This window comes from Rhynchophorus ferrugineus, unplaced genomic scaffold (genome assembly GCF_030347505.1).
Source record: "Rhynchophorus ferrugineus isolate W39M unplaced genomic scaffold, kcgeb_rfMv2 rfM8, whole genome shotgun sequence".
Classification (NCBI taxonomy): Eukaryota; Metazoa; Arthropoda; class Insecta; order Coleoptera; family Curculionidae; genus Rhynchophorus; species Rhynchophorus ferrugineus.
Genome location: NW_027472587.1, coordinates 695,430 through 712,574, shown reverse-complemented (window position 1 = coordinate 712,574; position 17,145 = coordinate 695,430). Strand labels below are relative to the sequence as shown.

At 29.2% G+C, this 17,145-nt stretch overlaps 3 protein-coding genes across 3 annotated transcripts in view; 1 reads left to right on the top strand and 2 right to left on the bottom strand.

The window, feature by feature from the left end:
- Window positions 1-14,349, bottom strand: part of Fdl (fused lobes) — a 219,364-nt gene extending 205,015 nt beyond the window's left edge. The window contains exon 1 of the mRNA XM_076412442.1: window positions 14,320-14,349. Coding sequence (XP_076268557.1) covers window positions 14,320-14,334 — 15 coding nt within the window. The 5' untranslated portion in view covers window positions 14,335-14,349. The remainder of the gene's footprint in view (window positions 1-14,319) is intronic.
- LOC143201057 (uncharacterized) overlaps window positions 3,682-17,145 on the top strand; it is a 66,056-nt gene continuing 52,592 nt past the window's right edge. Inside the window, exons 1-2 of the mRNA XM_076411905.1 lie at window positions 3,682-3,814; window positions 14,971-15,297. Of these exons, the coding sequence (XP_076268020.1) occupies window positions 15,162-15,297 (136 nt within the window). The 5' untranslated portion in view covers window positions 3,682-3,814; window positions 14,971-15,161. The remainder of the gene's footprint in view (window positions 3,815-14,970; window positions 15,298-17,145) is intronic.
- On the bottom strand, window positions 10,945-12,136 carry LOC143201434 (uncharacterized). The gene is made up of 3 exons (XM_076412509.1): window positions 12,008-12,136; window positions 11,420-11,677; window positions 10,945-11,368 (listed from the first exon to the last, which is right to left on the bottom strand). The coding sequence occupies exons 2-3, from the start codon at window positions 11,602-11,604 to the stop codon at window positions 11,095-11,097; spliced, it is 459 nt and encodes a 152-aa protein (XP_076268624.1). The 5' UTR covers window positions 11,605-11,677; window positions 12,008-12,136; the 3' UTR covers window positions 10,945-11,094.

Sequence of the window (17,145 nt, the reverse complement as noted above, 5' to 3'; positions counted from 1 at the left end):
AAACTCCCTAATGATCTTCCAGATAAAATATAAACAATAATAAGGTGTGTCATATACTTTTGGATAAAACAGGTAAACAGAATTTTAGTAGGCAAAGGCTCAATGTTTGCTTTTAGTATAAGAAAACAAAAAGACACAACTCTAATAGATCCTATTAAATTGATGGCAATGATTTATGATTTCATAGTTATATTTAGTTTTATACTTTATTTATATTTTATAGATAAATTTACATTATATCTCTAATCTTTTTATTAATCAATTAAAGGTGACGCCAGGGCAGTCGTGCCGCACCTGCATGCCAAACTTTATGAAAGAGCCAATCAAATGTCTTCACAGTAACATATTTTTCTTACAGGTGCCTATAATGGAGATTTAAATTGACCAATAAAATTACTTAGCGAAATTTTTTCTCCAGAGACCCCTATTAAGTTTACTCTCTATTACACTATGACTTTACTGACATCGAACTTCAAAGCTATACACGGTATATTTTGCGAAAGTAACACCGTCATAGAGTTATACCTCTTTGAAAATGTCAAGTTTCGTGCCTGAAATTGTGCATTATTACATTATTATTACATACTCATGATTTTTCTAACTTAATGGAAAGAAAAAAGCCGCTGAAAGTCATCGATTGTTGGTAGAAACTTGCGGCGAACATGCCTTAATCTTAAAAACATGTGAATCGTGGAAAATTCAAAAGGTGTGATTTCTATGTGCAAGGCAAAAAATGTTTTGGTAGGCCGAAGAAGTTTGAAGATGCGAAACTGCAAGAGTTATTGGATGAAGACCCAACCTTTAGTGACTTTATGAACTTGTTAAAAGACTTCTCGCCGCCGAAGGTTTTTGCCAAGGGAGGAGTATTTTCGTAAAATTCTTAAATTTTAATTTTGACGTTCAAAAATATTTATTCATATAGATAATATTTATATTAATCCTTGAACTGTGATATCATCCTTCATATTTATTACTGTTTTATTTATACTCTGCTTTCTTCATTAAGTAATATTTTGTATCACTAGACGTTTTTTTTGTTAATATTCATAAAAACGGTTAGACCATTAAATTAATTAACATTAACGTGTTAATTAAATGCGAATACGCTTTAGTGAATATGTTTAAAAAAATCTGTCTGAGACTGTGATAGTTCTTTAAATATTTAACGTCGCCTGACTGTTAATTTACTACATTCTTTGAGTTTTAGTTACAACAATAATGAAATAGTATAAAGAATTCTGTTTCAAATGAGTGCTTCATTCTTTTAGTCCATAATTAAAAGCTTTAAAATTCTGAATAATAGCGGTGCGGAGTATATTAATTAATCGTTTGTTGGCGACATCTGGTTTCTTTACAAATGCATCAATTTTGAAATTATAAAACTTTTTGAAATCAGAAATAGTCAGGAGAGAATAAGACAAGCTTATATAGAGAAACTTACCACTATTATTACACTATCATTATTATTACACATCACATATTATTACTTACTAGCACATATTATTCAAGGTTCTGACATATGTATTGTTGAGAGACAGATTTCTGGATAATACAAAGATTCAAACAATATATGTTAAAAGAGGCAGTGAATTTTTTTGTGTTACTTTCAAAACTGTGGAAGAAATAATTTCGTGTGCTGATTAAACATTGTTTTTGATGGAGAAAAATACTGCTGAAGCCAAAATTTATTGAAAACATTTATATTATTATATAATTAAGGATATACTTAACATTTTAAAGATTTCGTGAAAATAAATTACTGTTCTATGATGCTATTTATTTTTACTTTTTAGGGATGAAGATTATCGAAAATATTAATTATTTTTAATAATTTTATATTATTTTTATTAATTTATCTTCCCCTTGCCTATGCCAGATATTGATTTTTTCTTAAGCCAATAAAAATGCAGCACCTATTTATTAATGCTACGCAAAAAGTGTAAAAATATTTTCTACAGAATCGCCATTTTGTTTAAAAATATATTTTTGTATTCTTTAATGCATTAATAAACTAGTATAAAGACTTTGAAACGATATGATTATTTTATCACCTTAACATTATTCATTATCCTTTAAGGGGAACCTCCCTTAGACTTAAAATTATCCTTGAAATAAATTATCATTAATAGCATTTGCAGTGCATTATTGGAATTAACAATAGATAGTATAATAATTAATTTAAAATACAGCAGCGAAGATTTCAGATTAGGTATTTAACTAATTAGATGAAGTACCTAATTAGTTAGGTAAGTTGATTTATTTCATCAATACCAAACTTAATCATTTAAAATAGTATTTTTTTTAAATATGAAATGGTAGTAAGAGAAACTTAAATAACAATTATACTACTTATATAGACAGATGTGCAAGTCATTGGTGTACTGAATAAAAAAAATCTGTGTAAACTGGCTATGTGGCATATGAAATAGCTATAGGGATACAGTTTATAGTCCTCATAGAAACAACAATGCGGAATGCCAAGCCAATCAATATTAAGGTACCTTCTCATGTCGTAGGAATAATGTAAATAAATAAATAGTAAAAGGATGGAAAACAAAATTAATAAAATAAAATAAAACGGAGTTATGTACGTATTACTTACTATTTTTGTTATTGTTTATAATTATTATTATTTAATTATTGTTTAAATAAAAAAAATTAGAAACTATATTGTCTATTATCAATTTATAAGTCAAATTAACTAAATACTTTAATAATAAGCAGTCTCTGAAGTGTGTATAAACCCGTTGTTCATATACATTAATATTAGTGGGTACCCGGGTACCTGGATATTGAACGGGCGGGGTATCAAGTTTGATAATAACTTTTATTAATTAATTGATTGTTAAAAAATTTGACGAAAAATGGGTGTTAAATTACTTCAATTTTGGGTATCCAGACGGCCATAAAAATTTTAAGAAGTTAATATATTTTACCTGCGGATTTGAAAAGGGTACCCGGGTGCCCGGTCATTGACCGGACGGTTAAGGGTAAACCTCCCTTAGACAGAAAAATCAACTTTAACTTGTTTCTTAAGGCTTATTCTTTTTTTCTGTTTCAGATTAATGTATTATTCCACAGTCAACTCAACTTTAACAATGTGAAACAGGAAACAGGAATATGCTATATCAGTAATAATAATTCTTTAACGGTACATAAACAATTTTAGGTGTTCAAATAAGCATCTACAAAACTTATAAACGCATAAGACATACAATATTTGTTAAAATAATATACAAGTATAAATAATATGAAACATAAAAGAGAAATAATACTCTTTATCTGGTATACTAAGGAATTAATCAGGAATATATGAAATAAATTATCATTAATAGCATTTGCAATGCGTTATTAGAATTAATAATAGAGGGTATAATAATTAGTCTAAAATATAACAGCAAATATTTCACATTAGGTATTTAACTAATTAGATGAAGTACCTAATTAGTTCAATAATTTGATTTATTTCATCAATACTAAACTTAATCATTTAAAATAGTAATTTTGGTTCTTTTTAAATATGAAATGGTAGTAAGACAAATTTAAGTAACAATTATACTACTTATAATTGTATACACAGTTTTGATAAAGCGCGAATTAATAAAAACGTAAACTTTGTATAAAGAGAGGTGGTATCTTGATACATTGCCAAAGTTATTTTCGTCCACATCCCATTTCGTTAGTACATTTTGCAAAAATCGTATTTTTGTATAAACATTTTTCCGGCCTGGCTTATACATAATTTTGAGATTGTGTCGAATAGGCCCGTATAGTGCAAAAAACATTATTCTGTTGATTTGGGATAGTATTTCAGGTAAGCTTTTATGTGTTATTTTTAAATTTCTTTTTTATTTAAAAGTCTTCGAATTAGCTTTAAAATATATGCAAATAATAGTTTCAGGTCAAAAGTTATATATATTTTTACATATAAAACTATAAATATATCTCATTTCATGTCATTTTATTCGATACCAGATATAGCATTTTACACACTTTTTTATTCATATTTTTTTATATTTAAATCTAAATATTAAATGGAAAAATAAAATTTTGATTTTGTTATTTTGTTACATATTTTGTGTTATTAATTTTTTTAATATTTATAATTTATTGTTAATTTTGGAAAAGAACAGAACATTTTAGCGTATTTTTGTAATAAAAATAGTTTATTTGTTTAGGTTTTTTTGTTGTTTATGTACGGAAGTTCAAAATGTTTATAATTATTTACCTCATGCCTACTTATCTTTCGGGTTGTCAGCAAATCAGTCGTAGGAAGAATTTCTTGGAATTTCTAAGTTGTTATATCATGTCTTTCGGAGGGCTGTAAGTGTTTTATTTCAATGCATAGTTCTTCAGTTTTGATTTTATTTGGTTTTAGCTGGTCATAGTAAAATATAACCTTTCTAATCTCACCAAATAACCTTATCCGAGCTGCAGTTGATGTTGATGGGTTGCTGTAATTCAGTACTATCACTTTTTGTTTTTGTCTTTGAAGCAGTAGGCCACAAATAAAAAAGCGCCTCTCGCCGTACCTGTTTTTCAATTGGTGAATACCAATGAATGGAAATGTTTGATACGAGTCTTCCAATATTTCCTTCAATAAATTTTGCCGTCATTCCAAGTCATTACTTGTGATGCACATCAAAATGATCATATGCAGAAGTCGTAAACCATACTCGACTTATCTTAAAATATAATAATTTTTGGACTACACCTATAAAAGGCTACGAATTATCTCCAAAACTGAATATGATTTATTTCGTACTCTTATTAGTATGTTGTAAATAAATATGCCTCTTTAAAACTTTCTATTTCTTCTTTTATTATTAATGTATTGGTAATACCAATCTCGATATTTTATAGCTACATCTCATATATTATTTTCTTGTGATGATTATATGTTAAACATTTTAAAAATTTATATGTAGTACTATTAACGTATGAAATCTGGATTTTGCTCGAGGATATTTACACCACGCGTAAATTAATGAACGCCCACGATTTTGGCTTTGTAGTGGATAACTCAAGGTTAGAGGCTCCAAAGCAGGTGTCTGGCGTATTTATACGTTTCGTAATTATTTCGTTAGGTCACTAGTAAGGTTATTCGGTTTATTTTCAGCTATTTCCTGTATTTCCTAACGTTTTTAAATAGTTAGTTGGTGATTCGGTGGTATTTAGAAACCAAGTTTTGAAACCATAGAGTCAAACAAATACCTGTTTTTCATTATAAAGTATTAATCTGCTTTTAATTTAGTAATCCTATTTTGGTTAGTTTTAAAACAATAAAGCAAGAAAATATGGTGTTGGTTATTACAATGGGACATAAAACACAAGGTGTGTCGGTAACTACTTTCTGCCAGAAGTATGCAATACATAGAGTAATATATAGAGAGTTAACTTTATACATATAATTTTAGAATTTTTGTTCGAGGTCCTAGCAAGAAGGCGCTGAAGGCGCTATTTCTTTCGGGTGCAAATTTGTAACTTAATTGAGACCACAACATATCTGACAAATATAATCGAAATTGTTTATAGCGCCTTTTCCCTTTCTCACATTTCTTTAGTGCTATAATTTTATATAAGATGTGCTGTGCAGTTATTATGGTAAAATAAGAGAGTTAATGAGACAGTTTAAAGATCTATTAAAAATATAATAAAACAATAATGAGATACTATGTGCCCTATAAATTCAGTCTTAACTTGTTGGTCTACAGATTGTATTATTTTATTGTGTATTAACGTATTTTAAACGAAATTCAAAAACAACCCAAAAAATCCCGCCTATGTTGGTTAAGTAGCCTTGTGCAAAATATTAGTTATAAGTATCTTAACCAACATAAATTTGTTTAAGTAAATGAACGCCTTCAAAATAACTATATTTTTAACTCATGACACTTTACAAACTATTTTTTAAAGGGCAACAAAATTTGGCTAACTTGGGTGTTTCTTTCAAGGAAACCGACATTTCGTCTTTTTATTTCCGCACATGTACTGGGTACACAGCACTTTTGAGACTGAAGATACATTATAATCAATTAATAGTGATTATAATTAAGTTACAAAAATGTTAAACGCACTTTATGTCAGAAAATTAAAAAATGGCGTTATAAACAAACTAAAACAATCCATACGAACAAATACTCGCCTTATATGAATGAGCCAATTAAATGGCTTTGTAAGGCGATTTAAACGAACCAATCAAATAAGTGGTCTTAGTGCCCGTTTTGGTGGGACCACGCAAAATGTTTCCTCGGTTTCGCCTATTTAAGTTCAACCTCTATGATGCAATGTTATCATTTGATACATATGTGATTTTATTCTACTGAACCTCGAAACTACACATGTTACGTTAAAGTAACTATATTATAAATTTTTTGAGTTTTGTGCCTGAAAACGTGAACGCAATACCTTCTTGATTCATGAAAGGAAAACGGCCGCTGAACGTAATTGTTTGCTTGTAGTATTTCAACATTCAAAACAAAGAACGTCCTAGTAGGCCGAAATCATTTGAAGATGCGGAATTGTTAGGGGTATTTGGATGACCCAACTCAAAAACAGTTAACAGAAAAGTAGAATCGAATCACAATTTATGAACGATTGCAAGCGATGGAAATGATACAAAAGACGGGAAGATTGGTGCTACATGAATTGAATGACGGGCAATTAGATGGTTGAAAAATGGGCAGACGAATGGTGCCTCAAAGGTATGACAGCAAGTCATTTTTCATCCCAAGGAAAATCCCAAAGGAAAAAATCATGGCTATCACCTGGACCTGAGCCTGGAAAGCCGTTCCATCTATGCTTTGTGTCACGTGAGACCAGTTTGGCGTCGAATATTATGAACTATTGAAACTTGGAGAAACAGTTAATACTAATCGCTACTGACAAAAAATAGTCAATTTGAGTACTCAAAGACATCGATAAAGTGATTTTACAGCATGACAACGTACCGTCTCATTGAGGAAAACCGGTCAATGAAGTGTTGAAATTACTTGGATGGGAAGTTTTATCGTACTTTTCAGACTTGTCTTCATCCGATTACCAACTGTCGATCGCAGAGCAGTACTTCGCCCATTTCGAAGGAGTTAACAAATGTCTCGATGAATAGTTGAGCTCGAAGGAGACACTGTTCTTTTAGAATGGTATCCATAATGTTCATTACCTACTTTGAATAAATACATTTTAAACTGTCTATTGTAAATAACTTTTTTTAACAAAAAAAACTTCAAATGAATTACCGACAAACCTTGTACAATTTCTTATCTTTCATGGAGTGATTTTATGAAACGTATGAAGTAAACTGTTATGGGGGTCAAATAACCATTTTCCCAATGCTAGCTATTCAGTTTGCGAGCAATTTTCATTCAGAAAAAATGCACGGTAGTGTTTCGCATTAGCCATACGGAAATTTACCTAGAATCACGACAGATTAGCTGAATAAACAAGTGGCGATTATCTCGAAGAGCATTGTTATGATGTAGCGCCAGCTCTCACACGCCCGTTATTCAAGTGAAATCTTTTAAAACGGGCTTCCTCCTCACGACTGAATAAATTTAAATTAATCAAGCGGTTGGCGCTATACGATTTATGCACAAGAATGTTCGTGCCATCATCATCCGTCAACGCATGTTAACGCAAAAAATTGCGGTTTTTTAAACAGTAAAATCACATAACTTTTTAGGTTGAATTAAGAAAAAGGTATGTTCAATATCTAAATATTAATCGGCTTAGCGAAAATTTTGCCTTCCTTTTTGAAGAAAACGGGGATGACTTGAAGGTGGTTGAATTTGACACGGTTAGATTATATTAAGGAAGAATTTTTAGGCCTAATATTTTTGTGTAATACGCGGTACAAATAAATATATTCTAATAAAGCGAAAAACGCCCAAATCAAGCAACCTGGAATAGGCGTCAGATCGGTGACACAAAATATATAAACAAACCCAGGGGGTAACCATGTGGGCTAAGAGTTTAGCTCGCCGACAATAACGTATTAGGATCGAATCTCGATGGGGACAAAGGTTTTTTGTAAAAGTTTGTAAAATAAACTACATTTCGGTTATTCTCGTATTGTTGGAGTTATGACAAGAGAAAATAAATTATTGTGCTCGGTTTATCGGAAGGTATATACAGCGGTGAAAGAAAAACCCGACATATGAAAATTTCATTCCAACATAGATTAACAAAATTCGATAGAAAAAAAATGTTCTGGCTTAACTACTGTTATTAATTGATATGGTTCTGGAGACATAGTATAACATTGTGCTAAAAGAAATTCTAAAGGTTGCTGAGATTTTCCGTATATTTTAATTCTATTGACTTTTGACTAATTTCAGGTTCGTTTCTTAACAAGCACTAATCGAATATTGTAGGTAATAGATACGTTAATTTGTGCATCAAGATTTAAAGTTAATATTACATAGAATACTAATAGTTATAAAATAGTTTCATAGAATTTTAATTGGGACACATGGGACATATAAGTAGAAAGCAATAGGTAAATGAAAACCATAAAAGACAAACTAAAGATCGAATAGTAAAATAAGCAAAAAACAAGGCAATTTTATTTTAAAAATTAGGTAAAGAAATTATTTTTTTAATAATCCTGATATATTTGTTGATTTGTAATACATATTTTAGGTGAGAAAAATGGATAAAAGATAAGGACATATATAAATGAAATAATGAAATTATGAATTATTAACAGTACATAAAACAAAGATAAACGTTATAACATAAAAGTAAAGAAAGGTCATGTATACTTATATTTGATGCTCTGAAGTTGTTACAGTTCTGAAAATAATCTTACTCATGATACTTTGTTATAATGTTCAGGGAATATGATATATACATATTTATTATCTGTTGATTATTGAAAATAATGGAATTTAGACTTAATTAAATCTAATTTAAACAAAAGTAGTCTTAGTTCTTGAGATAGTTTGCATAAATTTTAATATGTTTTAGTATATAAACTTTTATTATTTTAATTAATGTTATATATGAAATACATTTCTGATCTTATATTGAAAATACTGCGAAAAAAGTTTTAGCAACATATCATTTTTAAATTAGTCCTTTTACTCTATTATGAAAGAAACATGATTAATTTCATACATTGTTGTTGAGTTTCGACCACATGTTGATCACTGGTTATCAAGTCTCACAATGCAATGTTGAATCAACTTAGAATTTTGATTTATAACGGTTTCCGGTTTATAACCTCTAATTACATAAACTACACGGTTTTGGACCTGAGCAACCAGAAGCTGTTTATAAAGTAAATTGGGGGGCTGAATCCAAATAAGCCCGTTTTTAAAAATTGGTTCTCGTTTCCAAATATACAATAAATTCATTATTTTACTATATTTCACTATTAACGGTCATTCTTTGAGTTAAAAACTATAAATCAGAAATGAACCGAGATTGAATTAAGTCTTTTATACTGCTTGTACTGCTTGGGATCGTTTTCACGCATTAGGCTCCAGCAGTAATCGCTCATCATGTTTTCCTCTCAAAATCCTTGGTATCGCCTTTCGATTTTCTTGATGATATATCTTGATGTATACGCTCTTCTTGCTCGTCGCTCATGTCGCCTAAGTTTTATGGAAAAAACTCAAGTGATTTGTAGTTACCGAGAAAATTGTGAACAGCATATTGAAATGATGCCCATGCTACTGCTTCATCAGGTTTTAAAAGTTTTTTAAACTTTGCGTAGGCCATTAGTTTTAGAATATCAGCTCCGACAAATATTCCTTCTAGTATGACTGATTTAGACGACATGCAAATTCTATATAATTGGATGGTTTTGAAAATTCTATTATATATTATTTTTAGGTTATTTTTATGATAGTTTGTATTCGTTCAATAAAATTTTACTCCAGTTAATAACTAAGCGACAACAGAAATAATTTCAATGCTCTAACATAGTATTTTGGATAATAACTTTTATAATCCGAGAACAAAAAAGAATATCTAGCAGATAATTTAGAAATAATAATATAATGTGTAATTACAATAGGAGTATTATTAAAGATAATAACCATTTAAATGTCAATTACAAAAATAAATCAAACCAACTTATTCACAATGTTTAAATCTTTTATAGATATTTATTTTAATAACAACAATTTTTTCCTTGTTTCAGTTTCTAACATTTATAGTATTCTACATTGTCATCAGACATAAAATTGCCAATTTTCAGTTTCATAACGGAATTAATAAATATAGATTTAACTGTATATATTGCGCGGAAATGAGGTCGCAACAAGGGCAATACATATAATATAATATATATTCTATTCAGAGTTATTTTCTAATACGTCATCTAAATGTGTGACGTCAAAAAGTCGCAATGTTGCCGCATCAACTCTGAGTCTTAGTTCAGTTTGGCTTTGACATACAACACAGTTCTAGTTTAAATAAAATAATAAAACAAAAATGTTATCAAACATATATAGTTTATTTTAACATTATATACATAATAGTTTAACACAGGTGTAATAGTTTGTAGGTTAGAGTTGTTTTATTATATTTACATTGAACTCTTTTCTACACCACCCATAAGGTAGAGTTCTAGGCGCTTTTTTATGTAGTGGTATCCCTCTGGAGGCCTAATTCACATAATTAACAATTATATATCAAATTTTAATTACAGAGCATATTTACCTTTTTACGTTTAGTTCTTGTTTCCTCCCGATGGTGATGGTTGCATTATGTCATTAAGTCATCTTTATATCACTGTAATTTTTATTTCTGCTGATACTACCTGTGATTCTTGATAAAATTAACCACTGATTTTTCCATAATGCATTTACCATATCTATAAAACAGTTAGTATTCATCCCTCCTCATATATTTTAAGCTAATGCTCATGTTTAATAGGGAACAATTACAATCATATATATGCACACAAGTCTTTCACACCCTACAATACTATTTTCCACAGTTATACTCTATTAATTATGTGCATAACTTTAGTTCTTTTCAGTCTCATCACTCTGTCTCACGAATATCCAGCATTGCACATGATTATCACATATCCTAAAAGTTTCCTTTGGTCACTGTTACATTCCGAGTCACTGTCCAAATCAATCAGTAAACTGTTAATTTACAATCTCTTTGAAACACGATTCCAACATTTATTAATTGCTTCCTATTTATGGTCGACAATGCTTCCTTCCACATATCCAAACAGTTATTGATGGAATATCTTTCTCGGCCAGCATATCTATTATAATAATTCTTTGCTACATGGGCAGTAGACTCGATTGGATTGAATATACAGTGATAGGGAGGAAGTCGTAATACCATGTCACCATATTGTTCAGCCATCAGATCTACAGTATATCTTTTTTCGGGCTTATTTCTAAAAAAGTAAATTTCAAAAAAAGCAATGAAACATTTCATTTATATTTACCTAGTTACCATTTGAAATAGTTTTGAAAGCCATTCCTTTATCACAGCCTTTGTTGATGCTATTGTTGGTATTTTCTCCACCAGTGTGCTATGATATGGTGCATTGTCCATAATTAAAACTGATGGTCCCTCCAGGTTCTTTAACAATTGATTTTCAAACCATAGAAAAAACATGTTATGGTTCATCTCTCCATACTAGTCGCCCTTGGACTTGGAGAAAACATTAATTCTGCACCAGGAATAAAACCATTCTTATTTCCTGCGTGAATAACAATATATTTGCAATTAATTATTAATACATATTTTGACTAAAAAAAAATAATCAAATGTTATTGTAACTTTTACAATTTTCCATCGGTTTTTGTTGCCTTTACACTTTTTTGTTACTGCCTTGTCAAGAGTGCCTCAATGAACAATTTCGAAATATTCAAGTTTCATCAAGATACACGAAGTCAAATAATTTATCTTCCTTGATTTTATTGTACACCTTTAAAGTGCGCATGCTTCATGTCCTTAACTCTTTTATGTATACTTTCCAGACTAACAATTTTCTCCGAAATAATTTTATTAAATTATTTACACTACGTACATATGATCTCGAATAAAGCCAATATCAAGATGATCAAATTTAGTCACCCACTTCGTACATAGACGGGTTTTCTTGATTGAATCTAATTGAGAACAATATCTTCATTTTGTAAGCGATGTTAGTCACGGTACCCACAATAATATTCAGCGCAGCAGCAACACGCTAAAAACATTTTCAATAAAATTGTAGCGACTTATAATATTTAATATCATTAATATTTACCTCTCTAACAGAATTTATCGCCAAAGAGGGGTCTCCATTATCTCGTTTCTTTTCGAACTAACTTATTGAAGGCGCAATCAGTTTGTTACCTTGACTATCTATTGTTTTCGGAAATTTCAAACAAAGTAATATGGTATATTACGCAGCGATTTAAAATGTATCAAAGTAAGTACAGCGCTAAAATAAAGTTTGCCGGTTTATAACCTGGATACGGACAACGGGACGATTTTGACGGGCTAGTTCGATTTCACGTTCGAACATATCACACTGCATTATGTCTCTTTTTAACTAAAATAAAATGAGAAGGAAAATATGTGTCTGATAATGAAACTAATTTATAAATTGCGACAGGCCATATATTAAACGCATGTGCAATAATACTTTGAATAGACTATATACTAAATATACAAGATTTTTAATTTTTCATTCGGTGCTCAGAGTATAAACTATACAATCCTGCATTAACATCTAAGATTCTAAGAGCTGTTTAGGTTTTGTGACGTAATCTATATATTTCAGGATATTCTAATCTATATAGTGTCACGTTTCTGGACAACTTGGCTAATTAAGTTAAACGAGTTGATGCATTAAAATAAAAGAGAATACACTTGACAAATATTATTTCAGTTACAAACCATTAACGATGCATATTTTTTATCTAATACACTAAAACCTCTTGTTTTTCCCAGTGAGATTCCTCTTTGTGCATTTTCGCTTGTGTGGAAGAATCTGGAAGGTCTCCCTCAAGTGTTCAGTACTCTTATATAGGTTTCTCGGTATTTTGTATCAATCTCTTTAATGTACTGACAAAATCGTCCACCTTGCTCTTGATTTACATCTCCAACATTTTTCGAAATATAGGCGAGGTGGGAATGAAGAAAATGTATTTTTAGGACAACTCATTAGGAAATCTATAGCTTGAAATGCTTTGAGCGTTCTCTTAACGATGGCAAGACTCCATTGTGCTGTATCGTATTATCCAATCGTTCTGGTATTTTTTCATATTATTTTTTTTTCAGTATAACAAAATATATAGAATTTTGTTGTTGTTGCAATGTGATAGTTTTTGCTTTGCTGTTGTGTGTAACTTATTAGGTTCTACTATATGGTTAATTTTTTGTTTTAACGATAATCAAAATATGTTTATGATAAATTATGTTATACTTGTTTTGAACTAAATATGCGTTTGTAATTATTTTAGGACAATTGTGATTATTAATTACATCTTCATTAATTGTTTTGAAAATAAGTAATTTTCTTAATAAGTAATAAATTAAATAATATATATAATACTGAGTAAATAATGTATACGTTTATATACAATATTTACTTTTTTATCCACTGGATTCTGATATAAAACTATTAAAAAGTAATTATCACCTATTAAAATGCCACCTACTAAATATAGCGATTTATTTCTAAAATATATTTTTGTACATTTTTTAATAAACGTAATACGTTTAACACAATATTTAGAATATGTTTATATTATTTAAAAAGATTAACTGTAAAAAGCATTTTGTAAGTTAAATCTATCTTTTAATGAATGAAAAGAAAAAAGGTTCTATTTTCTATTTATATGTCTACAATATTTATTACACCTACAAGGATAACAATTAAATTGTATTGAGTTTTGCATAAGGAATTACTTGAATGTAAATTCATATTTGTCTTAACTAAATATAAAACAAAATAAAATAGAATCAAGCACCTTCGCCAAATGTCATCAATATTATTTTAAATTTTACAAAGAAAGGAGATAATAATTATTAATATTTAATACGATTTAAGCAAGTGAATAACACTTTTAATTAAATGGCTTATTTATGTATGAACTTATTTGGCAAATATATAAAAATATCAACATTACCAAAAAATCATTTTTTAACAATATTATAACTATCACAAGATATCAACCTTTTTAAATCTATATTTAATCAAGGTAATTTGCGCCATTAAATTCCAATATTAGAACAAAGCAATGTACAAAGCTAATTGGAGGTCTTCAATTAATTTGTGTAACATCCATTTACATCAATATTCGGAGCTAAACGGCGATCGGTATCATTTCAAACGAATTAGATTCATACCCGTCTGTAAGCCATCGGTCCTGGTCCCAACGGCTGATGTACCACGGATGAACAGACGCTGTCATGCTAAATATCGAAAAAATAACAACAGAACCATTTTCCGAAAATGTGAGGTTAGAAAGCACGCACGGGAAAACTGGGACTTTCTTCGGGCCAAGGTTTTCTAGGTTCAATCGTTGAGCTCGCGCATGGCCATTGTACAATCTCTTGCGTCTTGTTCTGCTATAGCCCTCATGGGTCAACAGCAAACGTGTAAAACCTATCCTAGTTTTCGATCGCTTTTGAGAAAAGAGAGTTTTCCGGAAAAATGGGCAGGTTCAAGATAACAAATAGAGGTTTTAGGCCAATGTTTTGTGAGTAATATATCGATAATAGTTTTTGGGTAAGAGATATTTATGTAAAATTATTTTATAAATATGTTATTCAATTTTAAAAGAACATATAAGCATTATTATTTTTAGTACTTAAATAAGCTATATGTATTTATGTTTTGTATGCTAAAATATTTTAGATAAAATGAAAACATTTACTTTAAGCTGCTTATTTTAATACTTTAGTTAATTAAAATGCAGGATTTTGATATTGACACAAAATCTCTTTTAGCAGGTTATGTATATGGTAAATACTAACATAGATTCTGTTTTGTTTCAGGTCATATATCGTTTTTCCACCTCAAACTCACGCGCAAGATTAATATTATCCAATACACACTATGACGTCACGGTGATATCAAAAGTTCGCGGCCTTCAATAATAATATAGCAATATTTACGCTAAATTATCAATCATTTACATCAATAGCAAGTGTCGTAGTTGCTATATTTTTCGTCTCTACCGAGAATAATGGCCCTTCCATCGACTAGAGTGCTCCTCGTTCAAAATCAATGCCTTTCCAGGTCACTATGTCGGCTCCAAATTGATACTTTGCAGATATCCCGCTGGATTATTAAATACGGTACCAGACGCCAATATTCAATCGGTAAGCAATCTGTAGTTTATATTAACCTGTTGTAGTTGGTTGAATATGTTAAAATATAGATGGAGCGTTGATCATATTCTAGCAAACAAAAAAATATAACTGTTATTATATAAAATTTAGAACATAATCGAAAAGTTATGACAATAATTATAAATACTTATCGGTTGTAACTTAATAGTTAATTACTGTAGAAATAATTGCACATATTTTGTTTGACTGAGTTACTAAGTTGGTTGTGAGCTTTGTTGCTTGTTTTTTAAGAAAGTAGAATTGACCGAATTAATTATTTATATGTAATTATTGATAAAATTCTTTATCTACTGCATTTTTTAAGATTATCATGGGAGCAAATAGATATTAATATAAAATTAAAGTTTTTAAATGAATTTAGTTATTAGTAATAGTCTGAAATTTAAAATTGTCTCAATAAAATTACAATTTTTTCGAGTACTCTTCATCCAAACATATTATATTTTTATTTATATTATAATTGGAAATGTTGTTTTTCGGAAATTCATAAATATAATATTTCAAAAATTAATACTATTACGATTCTTATATTTGTCAAGCATTCTTGATTCATTGTCTAATATTTCCTTCGTCTTTAAATTTATTTTATCGATAAGACGGTACAATTAAATTTCAATACCAACTGATGTTGACAAGAGTTTAATTCTTTAAAGGACTGGCACGCGACGTTACCAGTCTTTGTAAATTATTCGTTTATTTGAAAAATATAATATAAACAATAAATTATCTTGAGTTACTAAATTAACCTCAAATTTTCTCGTAAACTCTATATATTATATAGCATTTTCATATTCTATAATACAATAAATGTGATTTGGAATTTATAATTTACTATTACCATTTATAAACATATTTAATATTAAAATTATTTTGAAAGGAAAAGGAAGGAGAAAAACAAAACCATATGTATAGTCCGTTCAAAAAAACAGTAAACTCACGTCATCTATATTCGGTGTCATCAAAATATCGCAATGTTGCTGCATCAACTCTGACTTTTAGTTCATTTTTGCTTTGACTTATGACAAAATTCTAATCTAAATAAGTATAATTTATTTTAACATTAGAGTACATCTAATGCTTAACATGAAGTATTTAAACTACAATTAGTTATACAGTCAAAATAGTTTGTTGTTGTGTTTTATTATATATATATATATATATATATATATATATATATATATATATATATATATATATATATATATATATATATATATATATATATATATAGTTAGTTGTGTTTTATTGTATTCATATTTAACTTTTTTCCACACAAAATTTGGGAGAATGTTTTTTATGTAGTGGTATCTCCTAACCTATCTACCGAATTTCGAACTGAATATTCAAGTAGTGTACTTTACTTTAAGATTTTCTACAGTTATCCTATATTAATTCTATACTCACCATTAGTTGTTTTCACTCTCATCGCCCTGTGATATTAATTCTCAGCATTGATGATGGTTCCTCCAAAATCTTTAAGAGCTGATTTTCAAACCACAGCAGATACATGTTATGGTTAATTTCTCTATTGTAGTCATCATTGGACTTAGTGGAAAACGCTAACTCTGCACTAAGGAGTAAAACTATTCCTGTTTCCAACATGAAGAACAATATATCTGCAATGAATTATTAATATTTATGGCTAGTAAAACCTAATTAATTGTTATTCCAACTTGTTTCTATAAACTTTTGTTGTCTTTACACTATTTTTATTATCACTCTGTCATGTGTGACTCAATATCCCGTTCCGAGATATCCATATCTCATTTAAATACATAAATATCTTCCTAAAATAATAAGTATTCCTTGATTTTATTA

Bases quoted from the DNA above. Each gene is read 5' to 3' on its own strand.
- LOC143201434 (XM_076412509.1), bottom strand. From the start codon at position 11,604: ATGAACCATAACATGTTTTTTCTATGGTTTGAAAATCAATTGTTAAAG. The intron at 11,369-11,419 runs GTAAATATAAAT...TTACTTTTTTAG, and splicing joins CTATTTCAAATGGTAACTAG to AAATAAGCCCGAAAAAAGAT.